The sequence below is a fragment of the Lepeophtheirus salmonis genome, chromosome 14, assembly GCF_016086655.4.
Source record: "Lepeophtheirus salmonis chromosome 14, UVic_Lsal_1.4, whole genome shotgun sequence".
Classification (NCBI taxonomy): Eukaryota; Metazoa; Arthropoda; class Copepoda; order Siphonostomatoida; family Caligidae; genus Lepeophtheirus; species Lepeophtheirus salmonis.
In genome coordinates this window covers 17,274,485-17,291,961 of record NC_052144.2, presented here as the reverse complement: position 1 = coordinate 17,291,961, position 17,477 = coordinate 17,274,485, and the positions used below count along the sequence as shown (strand labels likewise).

At 29.0% G+C, this 17,477-nt stretch overlaps 2 protein-coding genes across 6 annotated transcripts; one reads left to right on the top strand and one right to left on the bottom strand.

Annotated features, from left to right (window-relative positions):
• The first annotated feature begins 1,803 nt into the window (after positions 1–1,803).
• Positions 1,804–13,311, top strand: LOC121129592 (protein trapped in endoderm-1). Of its 5 annotated transcripts, none has more exons than XM_040725313.2 (7): positions 1,804–1,948; positions 2,626–2,850; positions 11,558–11,720; positions 11,776–11,852; positions 11,908–12,249; positions 12,329–12,446; positions 12,902–13,311. In XM_040725313.2, the coding sequence occupies exons 2-7, from the start codon at positions 2,668–2,670 to the stop codon at positions 13,063–13,065; spliced, it is 1,047 nt and encodes a 348-aa protein (XP_040581247.1). In that variant the 5' UTR covers positions 1,804–1,948; positions 2,626–2,667; the 3' UTR covers positions 13,066–13,311. The 5 variants fall into 5 exon arrangements, with proteins under 5 accessions (XP_040581247.1, XP_040581249.1, XP_040581250.1 ...); XM_040725315.2 differs by lacking the exon at positions 1,804–1,948 and adding an exon at positions 2,118–2,288; XM_040725316.2 differs by lacking the exon at positions 1,804–1,948 and adding an exon at positions 2,381–2,399.
• A 39-nt stretch (positions 13,312–13,350) lies between these two features.
• LOC139907172 (glutamate receptor ionotropic, delta-1-like) lies at positions 13,351–17,171 on the bottom strand. Its single transcript, XM_071893393.1, has 7 exons — positions 17,035–17,171; positions 16,755–16,958; positions 16,621–16,699; positions 14,240–14,485; positions 14,021–14,187; positions 13,736–13,961; positions 13,351–13,676 (listed from the first exon to the last, which is right to left on the bottom strand). Exons 2-7 carry the CDS (start codon positions 16,899–16,901, stop codon positions 13,351–13,353), a joined length of 1,191 nt encoding a protein of 396 aa, XP_071749494.1. The 5' UTR covers positions 16,902–16,958; positions 17,035–17,171.
• Between the last annotated feature and the right edge of the window lie 306 nt (positions 17,172–17,477).

The following is a 17,477-nucleotide window of genomic DNA, read 5'->3' as shown; positions in this document are numbered from 1 at the left end:
TGAACACCCGGAAATGTTCAATCTGGTTTCGTATATATGAATGATATGTTGTATTTAGTAGAAAATGACAAAACTCACACCTCAGGAATGAAATAATCATGATAGCAGCTTAGGAAATGATAATTCATGCTTTAAGTTCCCTACTCCAATAAAAGAGGCGAGCTAAAAAATGCAACTGATATACATCAGTGTTTATGAGTGCCCATGAATCGTTGCCTTTATTTTAAATAACACAACCTTTCCTCCAAAAAGAAACAGAAAAAAAATCCAAAGTCAGTTGGTATTCTTCTCAACCATGGAATTATTATTTAATAAATGTTGTAAATTATTCACAGATTACCAAGTATTAATTCTACTTTAACAAATCAACATTCCCTACACTAACCAGACGAAAAGCAGAAGAAAAATTGCAAATTTTTAGGTGAGATAGTGTTCCATGTCATAGAGCGAAATTATTAAGGATTCCCTGTTTCACAAAAATATTAAGATACTTTACTCTCAATTAAAATCTCTGAATTTCTTTAGATAAAGAATCAAAATGTTAAAATGATCTGATAGAAACAATTGAAGAAGTTTAAATAAAAAATACTCAAAGAAAAATGTGCCAGGGATTTGCTTCTAATACAGGGCTCAATTTAGTTGAAACAGATTAAGTAGGAACTATATCCCTTACAGGACACAATATATAGGTTTTAAGTGTTAATTATTTGACTGTTTGTAAACTTAGTATCTCACTGCCCACTTGCAACTATAAACATTCTGTTAATTTGTGCATGTCCTATTGATTTAATTTAAGTCGAGTTAAATTTAAAATACTGTTCATTTAGAAAAAAGGACATTGAATTTTTGATTTTTAGATCAGTTTCAAAGGATGAAAGGGTGTTGCCTTATAGGCGCAGAGCCCTTTATTTCAACATTTCAGTCTATTTCCCAAACACTTCTCCAAAATGTATATCTCATTTTTTTTGTTACTTTCAATATATATGAATTCTGCCTAAAGATCAACGGTCGGATGACTTTAAATGATAATATTTATTCATTAAACTTTATTCAATATTCATTCAACAAGGGTAATTCAATATATAAAAATGTATGATTGATGTATATTTTAATTTCATAAATTGTATTTAACTTAAATAATTACATATATTATAATACTTTAATTTCATAATCTATATATTGAAATATCATATCAGTTTTACTAAAGTTATGAGTATTTCTGAACATTAGTTTTCCAATATTTATAATATATATTTAAGATAACTTAGCTTGTTACTGTCGATCAAACATCAAACCATTTTAGTAATCTTCAATCCATCTGTATACATAGACAATCTCACAAATATAGTATTAACAATGAAACATCATCAAAATCAGTTAATGTACTTTATACACATATTTGATCTTTTTGAAACGTGATCACAAAAGACTGAATGATCTCCCGACGAATACTACTACTTCTCACATCAACAATAATAAGTAATAAGGAAATACTACAGACAATGATGTTAATTAGTGTCCCCTTAGGCATGTCAGCATTTCTTTTCTTCATATACACTCAAATTTTTAAAAAGAAACCATAATCTTTAGATCGAAAATCCATAATCATTTAAATTAGATGTTGACTAGACTAGGTTGCGTGTTTATCGATTCTTCTTTTTTCCGTTAAAAAAACTATATAATATTTCCCATCTCAGCTATTAATACATTTTTCTAGGAAATATCATCTTGGTTGAGTAATTACTCAGTCCTCCAACGATTGCTCCTTATTTTTTTAAAGAGAATTTGACACTCTTTTTTTTATCTATTTTCAGTTTCAAATCCTTATCGATATCATTCCCATAAATAAAAGCATGTTTGAAGTCGGTACTGTTACTTATCTTTACCTTCATTTATACAAATTATACTATACGTTGTACTATTGAAGTAATTGACTTTATTGTATCAGGTAAGAAAAATACATATATTTTGATCAGAATAGTAAGTAATAATATTTTAAAAGATTTTTAGTGTTAAAAGTAAAGATCCTCGATTTGTATTCGAGTTTTCTTACTGTGGAATGCATGAATAGTACTTGATATCATTCAAATAATTATAATAGTACTCATACGGCTGAAGAACGATAAAAAAACAAAAAAACATTTGTTCGCATTTGTTATCCTTTTTTTACATCTGCTAGTCAATACTATTATTATTGTATAGGCCTATTTAGTGCCTACAAACGTCTTCTCACTTATCATACGATTGTTATAAGTATTTGTGAATGATATTAGAATAAGTGTAAATTGGTAAGGGATCATGATTAATTAATCATAGCCATTTTAAAGAGTCAAAAAAAGGGCACACTCCTTTTGAAGTAACTCGTCATTTTCAGGACGTTTGTTGCGTTACATGCATAGGTATATTAATATCAACATAGGTAGAGCTAAGCAGGCAGTGTTGTTTATATTTTAGATATATAATGAATATGCTACCTAATTATTGTTGTCATCATTATTTATGAATCTATAATAAGAGGTAGCAAGGAGACACTCTTTTTAAAGCAATGATCATTGTAATATTTTAACAATCGTTTTGTCTAATATTACAAATTTTTGCTACAAATAATACATTATTATATTAAAGTGCTGTTGGAACATAACTACGAGCATTTAGAAACTCTGAGGGATGGAGTATCCAGAAGATAACCAAAATTTTATTTTTCCGCCTCATCAAGATAAATCCTTTACATCCAATCTACCTCCAGAGGATATCCGTGCTGGATTCGTCTTATCCATCTTGATATCTGTCATTGGATCAATTATAAATCTCATCACTCTCATTAGTCTATGTCGCTCTAAGAAACTTATGGTAAGAAGAGTATTTATTCTCTTTATTTATTTTTTCAATAATTATTTAGGGGATGAGTAAAGCAATTATAATCATTACTATTATCGATGATTATCTACACAGATTCCCACCATATTTTATAGAATTTTGTTTAGACTAAGATTACAATAATATAAAAAATGATCAGTTATTTATTATTTGTGTATAATAGGTGTTTTTTCTTTCTCCACAATTGGAGCCGATCAAACTTGAGAAAACGTTTATGACATTTCCTTTTTGAGTCACCGCCATCAGATTCTATTATCAAAGTGATTTCTTATTTTATAAAGTCAAAATACCATTAAAATCCTTATAAACATTAATATTAACATTGAATTTGTTGTATTTTATCTTGTTAAGGACAACAAGTCAATTTCAATAACCAATTAGAGTCAGAGTTGAACTACCAATCAATTTTCCCTGTTACTCTTTGTTATACCTTATACTAGTGATATTTTTAAACTGAATTTGAAAATGTATGTATGTCTTGTCTTTTCATTTGTATTGCCATTGCCTCAAGATAAAGAAGTAATGAAATAACCTTTACTTTTTATTAAAAAATATATATGTAGGGTTGCTGTTGTACCATTTCTTTTTTATGATTCGAATGTACCATCTGTTAAAATGTTGTATTAAAATACAAATTGTATTTTACTTCTGTAGAAATTGTATTTTATGTTTCTTCTTTTTAAATGACTCATTTTTATGTGATTTCTTGTAAAACATACATTCGAAGAAAGAGTTCAAATATTATAATTCACATATGGATATTATAAATTATTATTTAAATGACATTCATTCGTCTGTCACACTTAGTTTAAAACAGGAAATTCCGAATTATTGACTCTTGCATTAAAGTTCACTTTAAAAAATCAGGCAAATATCCAATTGAATGACTATATACAAGAACGACCGCAGGAGGTCGACTGGAGGGACTTTATCCCCCATCCCTAAATGAAGAAATTTTGATAACTACTAGAAAATAAAAAAATGAGTTTTTTGCTCAAAAAATTTAATATTTGATTTTTTTTTTTTTTTTGTAAACAGCTGGGAATTTTTGAGCTTTTTTTTTTTTTTTTTTTTTGCAATAAATTTAATATTTAAAATTTTTTTCAAAAAAAATTAATTTAATATAAAGAGATGTGCATTTTTGAAATTTTTCCCAAAAAAAATAATTTTTTTGAATAACAGTAGATTTATTAAAAAAATTCCAAAAACCAAGGCCCCCAAAAATATAAACCAGCTCCTGATATATGTAGGGTGGGATTATTACGGTGGATTTGAGTCTTCGATTCATCTCTTTTGAGTTTCTAATATTAAACATTAGAATGTATTTATTTATATAATTGATTTTATGTTTTTGGGAGAATATATGCTTTAAAAAATATCAATAGGCCTCCGAACATAAATACAGCCATTATACCCCACTTTACCTAGTACAGAATTGCTCATAAATCCTTTTTTACAAGTCCATTGGAAACCTTGATTTTTTCAAAAAAAAGAAGTATAATCCGGCGGACGCCCCTGCTAAAAACATTTTGAATTATAATAAATCGAAGCTCAAAGCAAAGTTTATATGATAAAAAATAGATGTCACTGAGTTATTTGAATTGTTGACAGAACTTCGATTTCCTCTCAGTGTTTATAATTTGAGATCCTAGAGCTTTACTTCGGACAAGCGTATTAATGTATTAACACTACCCTATTGAATTCATTGATACGTAGAGTCTGCTACTTTATATAAGAAAGAAATCACTATAAAAAAAGCTAAAGAGAGAATACAGTAGAACCCGCTTATTTTGGATCTCTAGGGACCTACAAAATCTGTTCACTATAAATGAAATCCGCCTTATTGAATAAATTACATACTCTTTTATAATTTATTTGGGGCTTTAATTTGTATCCGCTATAGAAGAATTAAGTGGTTATGTCTTAACCACTATTGGGTAGTTATGTGTTAGTAAGTAATCTTTACTTTTCTAGTAGCTCATAGAATAATGACATCACTTTGTTAAAAAAGTAATATAAAAAATTACTTTTTAATATTTATTATATACTACCTACTTCATTGAATATGTCATTTCGTGAGTAATTAATAAAATGTCTTAATAATTGAGGTTACCACAAAGGCTAATTAACCTGCTACATCGTAACTAATCATGTTTATCTTCTTAGAAACCATTTCCCCATCAGATGAAAAGACCCTCTCACTTGGGAACTGAAGTTCCAGGTATTGATAAATATCTAATGCCTAACTTAAATAAGTTATAAAGTGCTAATTTTCTATCACTGTTCCCCTACTATAGTAGGTGATTTGATCGATTGGGCAATTTCAAATACTGATTTTTAAATAAAATACAAAGTTTATAACAGAAAAATAATTCGTGGGCCTAGGCCTACGCGCTACAGTTAAAACTGCCAAATATCAACTGTAAGAGTACGGCGGGTATTAGAACCAGTTATGACTTGTATAATTGTTATGATCTGCAAATGATGGTGTCACCATTCCTATCTTTTGTTATGTATAATTACATATAAAATATTTTTAAATTTGGCACCATCAGTATCCGTTATTTTGAATATTTATTCAAAAATTTGTATTTAGTAGTAATATTTAGATATTCCTTTATATCAAAAATAAATAACTAGATATTTGATAATTCGAGATTCTTATAAATAGTCCGAGTTGCCGTGGTTCCAATTCAAAACTATCTTAAGTTTTTCAAAAGATATTTTGGACGAGTTTGAGTAATTTACAAAATAATTGCGTCTTTACTTATTTCGAGTATTTTTCAATTTCGATGAATACTCGAATCCAAATCTATAAAAAACAATAAATGACACGTCAATGATAATAATAATTTGAAATAAAGGATCATTCTGCGTCTCAAGCCTGAAGTCTTATGTGTTGAGTCTGAAGTTGCAGTTTAATCCGATCTAAGTACTAGATCTACAATAATGCTTCAATGGGGTATGCAATGGGCTCACATGTCAGAGAAAATGAATATTTCTTCATATACCAACTAAATTTATAAATACCATAATACCATTTTTTTTTTTTTTTTCAAAAATCGTCTCATATCCTTAAAGATAAGGTAACCAGATTCCAAATTGTCCGATGTCTAACAGGAGACAAAGTTTGATTTTTGATTTTTTTGGATTAAATTTTTTGAAACTAGTCCTTCTTCGACTTTCGATTGTCAATTAAAATGTGTGACATTGTCTTAGCTTGAGCGATTTTTGAATATTTTAAGAAATGCACAATGAGTGGTTCCGTGTATAATGTACATAAGCCGTGACATCTGGTCACCAATAAAGCGACGATGGATCTTTTATTATAAATATATTTTTACTATACTCCTCATAGACCACTTTTGCTAAAGTACATACTTTTATTTTCTACATGGCATTTTCCATGTTTACTTTTACATATTTTTTATTGATTTAAAAATAATTAAAGATTTTTTTCCAGACTAAAAAAGGTATTTTAATTTAACAATTTATTAATATTATGTTGTGTTTCTCAGAAGAAGTATAATAATCGATTTTTATAGGTATCATCAATTTATTAATTATTTATTTATTATTATAAATTTATTAATCTACATATGACGTGAATCTCATTTTAGCAAGAGTTTTTTTATGAATCAAATTAATCCAATAGTTGCATAGGCATATTTCATAAAAAACATGTTAACTTTGAGAAACGACATATCTACTTATAAATATCACTATAAGTTATAAGGTTCTTTCTTTCTAATTTCTAAAATAGTGAGGCAAAATTAATAAAAGCACAAATATCTCACAAGTTACGAACGTATTTTACTTTTTTTTACTAACACTCCCTGGAATTTCGACCCTTTTCACATCTTCCGGAATAGTTAGTGCTGTGTTGACCCTTACTTAGGATTGCAGTTCAATCTCGGTCCGGTTCAGTTCAGTCCTGCATATTAGTACTAAAACTAATATAGATCCGTCGTTGATGACGTCACTCAACTTATTTTTTTTTAATAATCAGTTCTACATCTGACAGACCAAAATACTGACGGTCTTAAGAATCATCGCGTCACAAAGACTGATAGGACCGGTTCTGAGAGTAGTGATAAAAAATTCGAGTCAATTTTTCTTTATTTTTTCTTCAAAAATCTTCAATTTTTTCAACCTATTTGTAAACATAAGTATAGGAAAAAAAAAGGTTCAAATTTCCAATTCATCAATTATGAAATTTTGTTTCACAAATCACAATTAGTTTTTTTAGTATTCTCGACATAACAAAAAGTTCCTAAGGTTGATCAATTTTAGTTACATAGCTATAAAGTGTTTTTTTCATATTATGTAATTATGGGTATTCCTTGTTAAACTTTTGATTTTAAGAAAAAATTACGTAATCACTACGAGTCTATTCATACTATGTTTTGTTTTTTCTAATACAAATTAAATACTCTTTGTTATCCTAACTAATAGTAATTTAAAGTAATCTATGTACATATATTTTGTATCAAAATAACAAATCAATTAAAGTTGTGAATATAATTCCAATGAATTCTTATACTACCTGGAGGAGCACAAACTCAATTACGCAACCTGTTGTGGTGAAAAATTTCATTTTTGATTGCATATCTATTTTGTAAATTGTTTGGCTATAATATTGATCATTGTATTTCTATATCAACATCACATGCCATTTTAAATAACTCTTCATTTTGGGATAGTATTTAAAATCCCAAAAAGTTGTTTTTGAAAAAAAAAAAAAATAGATTTACTGAATGTAGGTATACAATTCAAAATCAAATTCGATATATATTAAAGAATTTTCTAAAGTGAATTAAAAAAAAAAATTATTGGACTTATCATTTAAACTAATAGATTTGCCCTTTAAAAATATAGAGTGTTAACTTCAAATCGTGTTTGTACAAGATTATCTAGTTAGTTTCATTCAAATAGTATATCCTCTATTGATCTTTGAATAATAATGTAAATAATTCATAAGGCTGATTATGTATCCATATGTTAGTTGCCGAGCCGAAACGGATAAAAAACTCCATACAAACTGTATTGTTTACACATAAGACTGAGTTGAACGGATTTAGAATTTGAATTATTTTTATTCAAATAATATGAAATATTCCCCCATTAACGTTGCATTAATAATTAATTCATTGGTATGAACAATATTTTTATATTGGGTCCCGAAATAGAACCAATTGGAAACATCAGTTAGACTGCTTCAATTTTCTATATCCCGTTCATAACTTTAAAAGGTTCAAAATAATGTAATTTTTAGTAATTTGGTACATTTAATTCCCATGAAGATAAAACCGAGGCTTATGACGTATGAGTGAGTCCAGAGTCAGTAGAGCTACATTTATTTACATAAGTAGTCAAATGAATTTATAAAATAGAATATATTTATAAATATCTATGACTTGGAGTTGTAATTTTTAAAATAGCTGGAGATTCGGAGCAGAGATCTCTAAATATTATAAATCCAACCTCAGGAAACTATTCGAATCATACTATAGAAATTAGATTTATATTATCACTCCCTATTATATGTAATTAATATAAACAACTTTATTAAAGCTACACACATCTACGAATCAATTATTCTAATATTATAGTTTGGCATAACATTTTGTGATCCTGGCTCTGAATCCAACTATTTGAATCATGTTATTCCAAATCCATTTAACTGAGGAAGAATATTTCATATTGATTAATTATTTGAATGAAATTTACTACATAAAATGATTTTTTTTTTATTATTGAATATTTCGTTAGAAAACCCTTTAACATATTGATTTGATTTTGAGTTGTTCTTTGAGTTCTTGAGGCAAAACAATTTTTGGGATCTCAAATATTACTTCAACATAAAAGAGTTACTTTTAATACCATGTGAAGTTGATATAAAATTACCACTACGATAAATATTATACCTTTATAAATGTACAAAGTTCATTTAAGTTTACCTAGTAGAATTGCTCCTCAAAAGTGATATTTTTTAGCACAACAGTTTGCGTGATTCAAGTTTGTTATCCTCCAGGTAGTATTATAATTTAGAAGTTATTAATAATTCCTTATAAAAAAGCAGAATATTTATGTTTGTAAACAAGCAGGGTGCAGTTGAAAATAGCTTGTCTCATCACGGCGTTATAAAAATATACAGAGCATTTTGTTGTCAGATATCGAATGATTATGCTACTTTTAACCTAATCAGTTTCGAAACATTGATTGGTTAAATTAGCATTAGTTCTTATTAATCTAGATAATCAATTCCCTACAATTATTGAATAATAATAACAAAGTTGGGAAGAAATGGCTTATTACAAACTTTTTTCTATTTTTTCTGTTTCTTTTCGGCGTAAAGTTGGCGTGATGATATTAAATTAAAACAAAGTTTCATAGGTCACAGTGTTACCTATCGAACAGAAAAATGTATTTTGTTATTAGGTGTGGATGTTTCTGCATCTTTTCTCCAAATCAGTGTTTTAAACGTTGATTGGTTGAATTTGAATTAGTTCTTGTTAAACTGTAAATATTTTCAAACAATGATTAAATAATATTTCCATAGTTGCGGAGAATTGAACAAGAAAGTTACCAATTGATTTTTGGCGTGTTTCTGTTATGTTTTTTTTTTTTGTTTTTTTTTTCGGAAGGGAGAGTGCGTGGTCCGATAGAGATTTTAAACAGGATGACAAACATTATCTGATCTCCCATTTCTTTGATTTATGCATTTGGTATTGTATAAAATATTTTCAACTATTCAAAATGTCCATAAAGGATACGACTAACAGTCATGTGTCAATTATAATTTACGTGACTGAAAAAACTTAGATATAACATGTAAGTCTTGATGTGAATATTTTTTCAGAATATCACAAGGAATTGTTGTTTTTTCTAAAATTGAGATAAATCCAGTTTACTGTTCTTTAAATATTGGCTCTTCAATTTATATTAGATATACTATATATAACTAATTAAAAATATAAAATGATCGTATTATATTACTCTATAATGATAACAGGAATATTTTTTGCAAAATATGTGCAATGCTCTTAATAGATAACTCGTATATCTTATTTAGAATAATAAACAATCGACATTTATAGGAGAAATTCCAAAGACCAGCGGTTAAGATCCCGTCCCAAGAACCAACAGTCCTAAGGACCAACAGGGCTATACCAAATAAATAAGGATCGCCACAACACTGGCCGTATCTCTGAAAGAATTTGTTGTTGGTTTTTGTCCCTATTATAACTTTGCCAACATATTTATATCGTTAAAGAAACCATAAATAAAAAAAGACTAAGCTAAATATTTATTACTAGTTTTTCAGAGACAAGATATCTCTAGCTTAGATGATATATATATAACATTGCGTCGAACTCTTTTTAAAAAGTACATAAGTCATAACAGATACATTCATTCATTCGTCTAAGTGTGTATAGAGCTCTGTTTTTTAAGCATTCCCTGTCTACAAAAATTGAAGAACCATTATTTTTTCAACTCCCTTCTTATTTCTGAAAGGATAATATAAAAAATCGGAGAGAATATCTAAAGTTCAATTTTTTTCATCTGATAGCAGCGATACGATACAGATATGAGATATTTTGCCAGATTTATTAGCAGCCCATGTCTAACTTATAGTGTGGTCATTTGAAAAAAACAGACACTTTATTTTTTTAACAAAAGGGAATATTTCATTTTAGTGTTAGAAAAATTGATCCCTTTGTAGTGATGGACAAATTTGGCCCTCTTTGTAAAAATTTTAATTGTAGCCCGGAGCACTTGTTCCTTCTGCTCTCCCTTTAGCCCTGCTACTGGAATTGACGGAATGAAATCCCCCTTTTTACAGTTATAGGTAGTGTTGAGTCAGTCTTTATTTATTCGCTCCAGTCTTAAACCCATGGGCCCTTCAGACTGTCAGTACTAGAACTCATTAAAAAAAAATTGGAGATAAAGTTGTGTGACGTCATCAAGGACCGAACTTTATCCATTTTAGGACTGATATGCAGTACTGAACTCGACCGGACTGAGACTGAACTGGGCTGTAGTCTTCAATTCTAATTAGGAACCGACACAAAGCTACTTAGTCACTTGTTGTGAATAAATATGAATAGTGTTAAAAACTGTCTTCTTCACATAAGTGCCTTTCCAGAACCGAACCGAGCATTTTCTAACATTGGATTAAATAATTATTAAATTAGAATATTATTATTTTTATTAAATAGCTAAAATGACATTAGACTAGGACTGTTCATAATAGTGAAATCGACGGACTGACGCACTAAAAACGGTTCAAATCTTGATTGGTCTTGGAGCTCGTACTTGGAGTGCCACTTATCATGAAAGCAATCACACGTCGATGACGTAACCCCCCACCCCTCCTCCCATATTTCACAAATCAAATTTTCATAATCATGTGAATGCTGCTGTCAGGGCATGCGAATGGTCCTAAAGGGTGTTCTGGCTTTATATTATTAGTCGAAGAGTATTGGAATACCCATAAAACACTTACCCATACTTAAAAAGACTTTCAATGCTACGCTTTTTGTTTTAGAAATTTAAAAAGAGCTTAATTTTATTGGTTAAAATCCTCATATCCAGGAATCATTCTTTTAATATTTTTTACATATTTATATCCATTTAGAAAGGAGATTAAACAACTGTAACTTTTTTTTTCTTTTAGGGCCAGTCAACAACCATCTTTGTGGTATCTCTCACTATTTCAGATCTGTTTTATTGCATAATTTGTCTACCATTAACTGCTGATACCTTTTATGAATGTTATTTGTGTCGTATAGGAATCGTTTGCCGATTATATGCTTTTATTTTTTACTGGAATATTACAGGTTTGTGCGTAGTTTATGCAATTAAATTAATTAATTTATGTATTTTTTTTTAAAGTAATGATGATGAATCAAGCAGCTCTGGCATTTAATAGGTATATTCTGGTTTGTCACCCTCCTGAATCTGTTATTAAAGTAAGTATTCTATCAATAACAAGGTCATTCAATACAGTTAGTTTGTACGTTTCAGTTTAATAGACTAACAAATATCCTAATACTGGGCTCGGTTTGGCTCCTACCATTTTTAGCACTTCTTGTGCCTCTCACTGGATTATGGGGGAATATGGGATTTGATGATGGTACTGGGACGTGCACAATGATTGACTCCAAAGAGGGGAAAGGATCTCCCCGGCAAACATTTCTAATAATTGGCCTTGTACTACCTGGTTTTGTTATTGTTTTTTGTTACTCACGAATTTATCTAATTGTCAAACGCTCAAAAAAACAGTTAAAAAGTCATCGAAATACGGATTTTGACCTTCATCAAACTTCCTTTTCCTCCAGCTTGGAATGTCAAAATAGTCAAATAAAGGTTTTATTCTTTTTTCTGTTGTTTTTATATATCTACTTATACGTAGCAGAGTATAAATATAATCTATCACATCTTCCAGGAACAGAAAAACAGCAATGGACGGAGTAAAAAAGAAAGTCGAATCTCTCTAACTCTCTTTATGATCTTTCTAAGCTTTGTCATTTGCACAGCTCCTCCTGCTTTGGTCCTCGCAATTGGTATGTAATAACATTAGTATTGGGTTCGAGTATAATTCAAACTTAAAAAAAAAAAAAAAAAAAAAAAAAAAGTTTACAACAGCTGAAAATTACTCCCGAAATATTTTTCGGAAAATTCGACTGTATTCAAATTTGAATAATCAAAATTCAAAACGTTCTGTTAAGGATAAGTCAAATTTCTAGTATAACTCGAAAGAACAGTTCAAAACTACAGACGTTCTTTTCTTAAGAAAAGATGAACTGATGTGTTAAAAATGAGAATGCAAATTACAAACATATTATGTGGAAATTAAAAAAAAATTCAAATTCGACCGTTCTAAAAAATTATCAATTTATCCTAACATGAACACGAATCAACCCAAAACTCGATAATTATACCTCGAATCCAATACTAACTGCATAATTATTTTAATATTTTTCATATAACTTTATCCGAATCCTTCAACTTGTTTCAGATCCAAGTGCAAAGCTATATCCACATTGGCACATACCTCTTTACGCCTTTGGATGGTGCTTTGGCTTAATTAATCCTTGTATTTACATTATTCTTAATGCTTCATATCGTAAAGCTTTTATTGAACTTTTCAAGGATTTAAAGGCTTGCGTATCAGAGAATTAATTATATTAATATGTATATTTTGTTTATATTATTAGGATATTATAAGAAATCTAGAGCTTATCTGGTCAAGGAAGACAATTTTAGTCAATTAATTTGAATCATTTTATTATTGAGTAGTAAATACAATATACCTGTATTTATAAAAATAGAGACGGATATTTAAATTATAATATAATAGTTTCATAATTAATTATATCTAATAAGTTATTTCAAATATTGTGGAATAAAAATGATACATCAACTTAATTTTTAACTATTTCGTATCTATGATTCGATATGAATTTTTTATTTTTCATACATTCCTTTTACTTTCCATTGTTCATAGGCAAATGTAATACAGGATACTAAAACTCCAAAAGCTAATACCGTATAGGTCGTAATGAAATGATTGATTGAGAGACCCTCAACAACACGGGACTCTTTTTCCTTAATATAAGCCTCCAATGGTAAAAACTGCTTAAATAGCTTTTCTGGAATCCCCATGTCAACCATACGTAAAAGTGTTTGAGAAAATTCATCCATGTATGGAGAGTTTTCCATTTGCGCGATATAACCGACATGATAGAATCCAAATGGATACTTTGCAAATTGATAGGGCATATTTGAGAAATCTGTGTTATATCAAAGTAAATAATTAAAATTAGTCATAGACATATTAATAGGACAACACCTTTTATAAGTCCGGATGTTGCATCTCTCATAAGGATTCCCAAGAAAAGAATACATCCATCCTTTTGAATGACTTCATCATACACTTCATTCTCCAACTTTCCTTTAGTATTTAAATAATGGTAGGTTCCAGTAAACTGCTGAAGGATTTTTTTATGGACATCAAACTCAGAGGTTTTCAAAAGTGTTGTAGGAAGTGCATTCCCAAAAAGAAAAACAGGGCGTTTCTGTAATTAAGATAAGATATTGAAGAACAGATCTTGAAAAAAAAAAAGAAGATTCTTACTTGTTCTAAAATATCGTGTCCTGTGTCAATTGGTTTGCTGTACTCTTTAGCAATGATGACAGCGCGTAGATTACAGCAATATGCCATTATCAGAATGGTTCGAAATATATTCCAAGTTATTGTAAGGATCCGTCCGGAGGACCAAGTAGTAAACCAATTCATGATACCTGAGAAGATGGGTACAAAAGTATTTATTGATTGTTTTTCCACATAAAATACCTTGCTCTACAAGATGTACAACAGTCAAAATATAAAAATCTGACAAAGCGGCCCGTTTAATGACAAAATCTTGATTGATACTCCTTAAAATCTTGTAAAAGATATAAAGAAATAAAGCCATAACGATCGTTGAGATCAGAATACAGAGCCACACAAAGTCCAAAAAGGGACGAACAATATTTAGATAGGAGGGAAGGGGCTTGGGTTTTGTACACATGTAGTCGATGGTTTGACGGTAAACACTTACTAAGAGTTAATGAAAAAAAAATAAAAAATAACAAGTTTACTCCTTAATGTAATGTGGATAGGTGTTTCTTATTTTTCCCTTTGTTGAAATATCCGGGTCACCGGATCCAAATCCGTTCCTATTGATTAAAAAAAATACAATCGGGAAAGTTTCAGTGAAATTGAGAAATATTTAGAGGTGGCTCAACGGCCTCAAAGTTTTTCAAAAAAAAAATTACTTCTTCCTCGATTATTGTAAAAACAGTTCCCAATACAGCTTTTGATATTTTATTATTTTTTTAAGAAAACGTAATTTACTCTAAGATATATTTATACTTCTTGGAGAGAAAATATGCATAATATGAATTGCAATAAAAATAGTTGAAGAGATAACTTATACGTATATAACTTGTTGCATGCAAAGTTTTTATGTTTTTAATATTTTCCTTCTGTAAAACATGATTATTTGTCTGAATTGTATTGATCCTTAATTTGGGATGTTAAATTAGTCCAATTTATTGGTCCTGCAAAGGTGTCCTAAATATTAAAGTGCCCTTTATAAACCATAATTTCTAATATTCAAATCTGGAGTACTTTTGTTTACAATTTAAATCCATTTGGCATTCACTCTACCCTTATTATAACTATATAACGAAAATACTAGAGAGGGAGAAGAACTAGAGTCTACTAAATCAAATTTTTAAAAGAGGAAGAAAACAATTTAATTACTCCAGAAGATGAATCAGCTTTTGATCGCACAAAAGTGTTTAATCGAAAATTTGTTTTTATATTAGTAGAATCACTCAAGAGTATAGGCAAAATCATTAATGAGTTTGCTCTTAACCAAAGTACATTTCGCATTTGGAGAACTGTATATATATTTAAAAAAATAAAAATTCCGATGTAACATTTCTCTGGTAATCCATTTGGATGGTAAAATAATTTTCGATCTAATTGGAAAAGATATGGTGGATTGTATCCCAATAATAATTTCTGGAAGATGAATTTCCAAATTACTTGCATCTGGTACAGGTGAAACGCAAGTTACTGCAATTTGTGAAGCCGTTCCAGATTGGGGAGTAGCAGACAATATAGAAAAACAAGACAAAAATTCAAGGAATAAAATCATCTATAAAAATTTAGAAGACTTTGTTACAAAAAAGGCAAAAGAAAAATTTTTATTGAGCTGCTGAAACTCCCAGAAGAGTTTTTAAATGTTGATTCAAAATTGTAGTCAAGACACAATAATTTTAAGAAATCCCTTGAAATAATTGATTCTCTTCAAGTTCTCAATGACCAAGGAGTGGCAATTATTAAACAATACAGTTTCTCGTTAAACACTGATGAATTACAGCTTCAACTCTTATTACAAGTTGTTGAAGAGCATCAAAATATGTATCCAACTCGGAAAAAATAAATCTGTAATACCTTAGTATATTAGACATATTACTCAGAAAAAAGGATAACCATTTATTAATATGTAAATTGTATAATAGTGCTTGTTTGAGTAGAAACTATTATTTTTACGATATAAACTATTTTGTGTTAATAAAGTTATAAACTAATAAAATATATATCACAGAAAGGAAAATAAATAATTATTAAGAATAACTGAGTATCATTTTTTTTAACTATCAATGAAAAAAACCGCTCTAAACAAACGCTTTACCAGTGTTATTCATTTTAATAAATAAAACTTATTGCTCACTCTAATACTCTAATAATTCAACCAAATGAAAATATATCATGAAAATTGGTTATCTTACAGGAAAAAAAAGAAAAAATATAAAAAATTGTTGCTCAATACGTTCCATATGTATTATTTTTCTCTTCAATCATTTTTCATTAAATAACTCATTGTGAAAATATTTTTATCCCTATAAAGCAATAATATATCTTATAGTAAATTAAATCTTCTTTAAAAAATTATAGAATAAAAAAAAGCTGTATCTCAAACCGTTTTCATGATAATTGAAGAAGAAGTCCCTTTTTTGAAAAAAATGCAATTTCCAAAACTTTGAGGCTACCTCCAAATATTTTTCAATTTTGCTGAAACTTTGCCGATTGTATTTTTTTATCAATAGGAACGTATTTTGATGCAGCAACTCGGACATTTAACAAAATGAAAAATAAGAAACACCTTAGTGTATACTCACCTGTATATTTAACTACCAAATGTCTATAATAACTTATCCCTGGTGTAGAAATCCCCATGTCAGCTTTATCCTCACTTAACTAAATATCAAATAAGATACTTTGATAAACATCAAAATGTTTTAATTTAACCTACTGATTTGATCATGCCAGTGGACGCATTATTTATCGCATCAAAGGTACCCCATGCAGCATTACGAGAAAATACTGGATTAAATGAGTACTTTTGTGCCAGAATTTTTATCATGGATATGTCCACACCTTCCAGCTTATCTGTTCCCATAATAAAGGGAGTAAATGCAACATATTCCACTCTAATTGTTTGACCAATGGCTGAAGACTAAATATAATTAATTGAAATATGGCAAAATTATATATATAAAATGCAAATCGAATCACTGAAATTAAATTGTTACTTGGCAATAGTTTGATATTTGAAGAGAGTCCTTTTTAAATCCAAAGTTGTAATTCCATTGATCTATGTTTTCTTGATTAAAGTTCCAATTTGTATAAACACATGTTAAGAGCAGGTTGTAGTCTTGTTCTTGGAAAGAAAAAAGGAAATTATGGAATGGATATTCGTTTTAATAAATAAAAAAATCCTTTGAATGACTGGAACCTGAATTCTTTCTGAATACAACCAATGGAAAATGAAGCGTGCGGATATCCTCTCCATTTATATATATACTACCACGATTCTCCTCAATTATGATGAAGAAACTAGGTGCGAGCCCTGTTCGTACACAAAATTTATCAACACGATCCAAAACACTTATATCTTCAAGGATAATGAAATAGCAACCATTGTATTCATTTAATTGATGCAAATATGGGTTGTTTTGCCAATTAAGGCTATCAC

Bases quoted from the DNA above. Each gene is read 5' to 3' on its own strand.
- LOC121129592 (XM_040725313.2), top strand. From the start codon at position 2,668: ATGGAGTATCCAGAAGATAACCAAAATTTTATTTTTCCGCCTCATCAA. The intron at 11,853-11,907 runs GTAAGTATTCTA...TGTACGTTTCAG, and splicing joins CTCCTGAATCTGTTATTAAA to TTTAATAGACTAACAAATAT. The intron at 12,250-12,328 runs GTTTTATTCTTT...CACATCTTCCAG, and splicing joins GTCAAAATAGTCAAATAAAG to GAACAGAAAAACAGCAATGG.
- LOC139907172 (XM_071893393.1), bottom strand. From the start codon at position 16,901: ATGGGAACAGATAAGCTGGAAGGTGTGGACATATCCATGATAAAAATT. The intron at 14,188-14,239 runs GTATTTTATGTG...CCATCTTCTCAG, and splicing joins TGTACATCTTGTAGAGCAAG to GTATCATGAATTGGTTTACT. The intron at 13,677-13,735 runs GTGTTGTCCTAT...GATATAACACAG, and splicing joins AACATCCGGACTTATAAAAG to ATTTCTCAAATATGCCCTAT.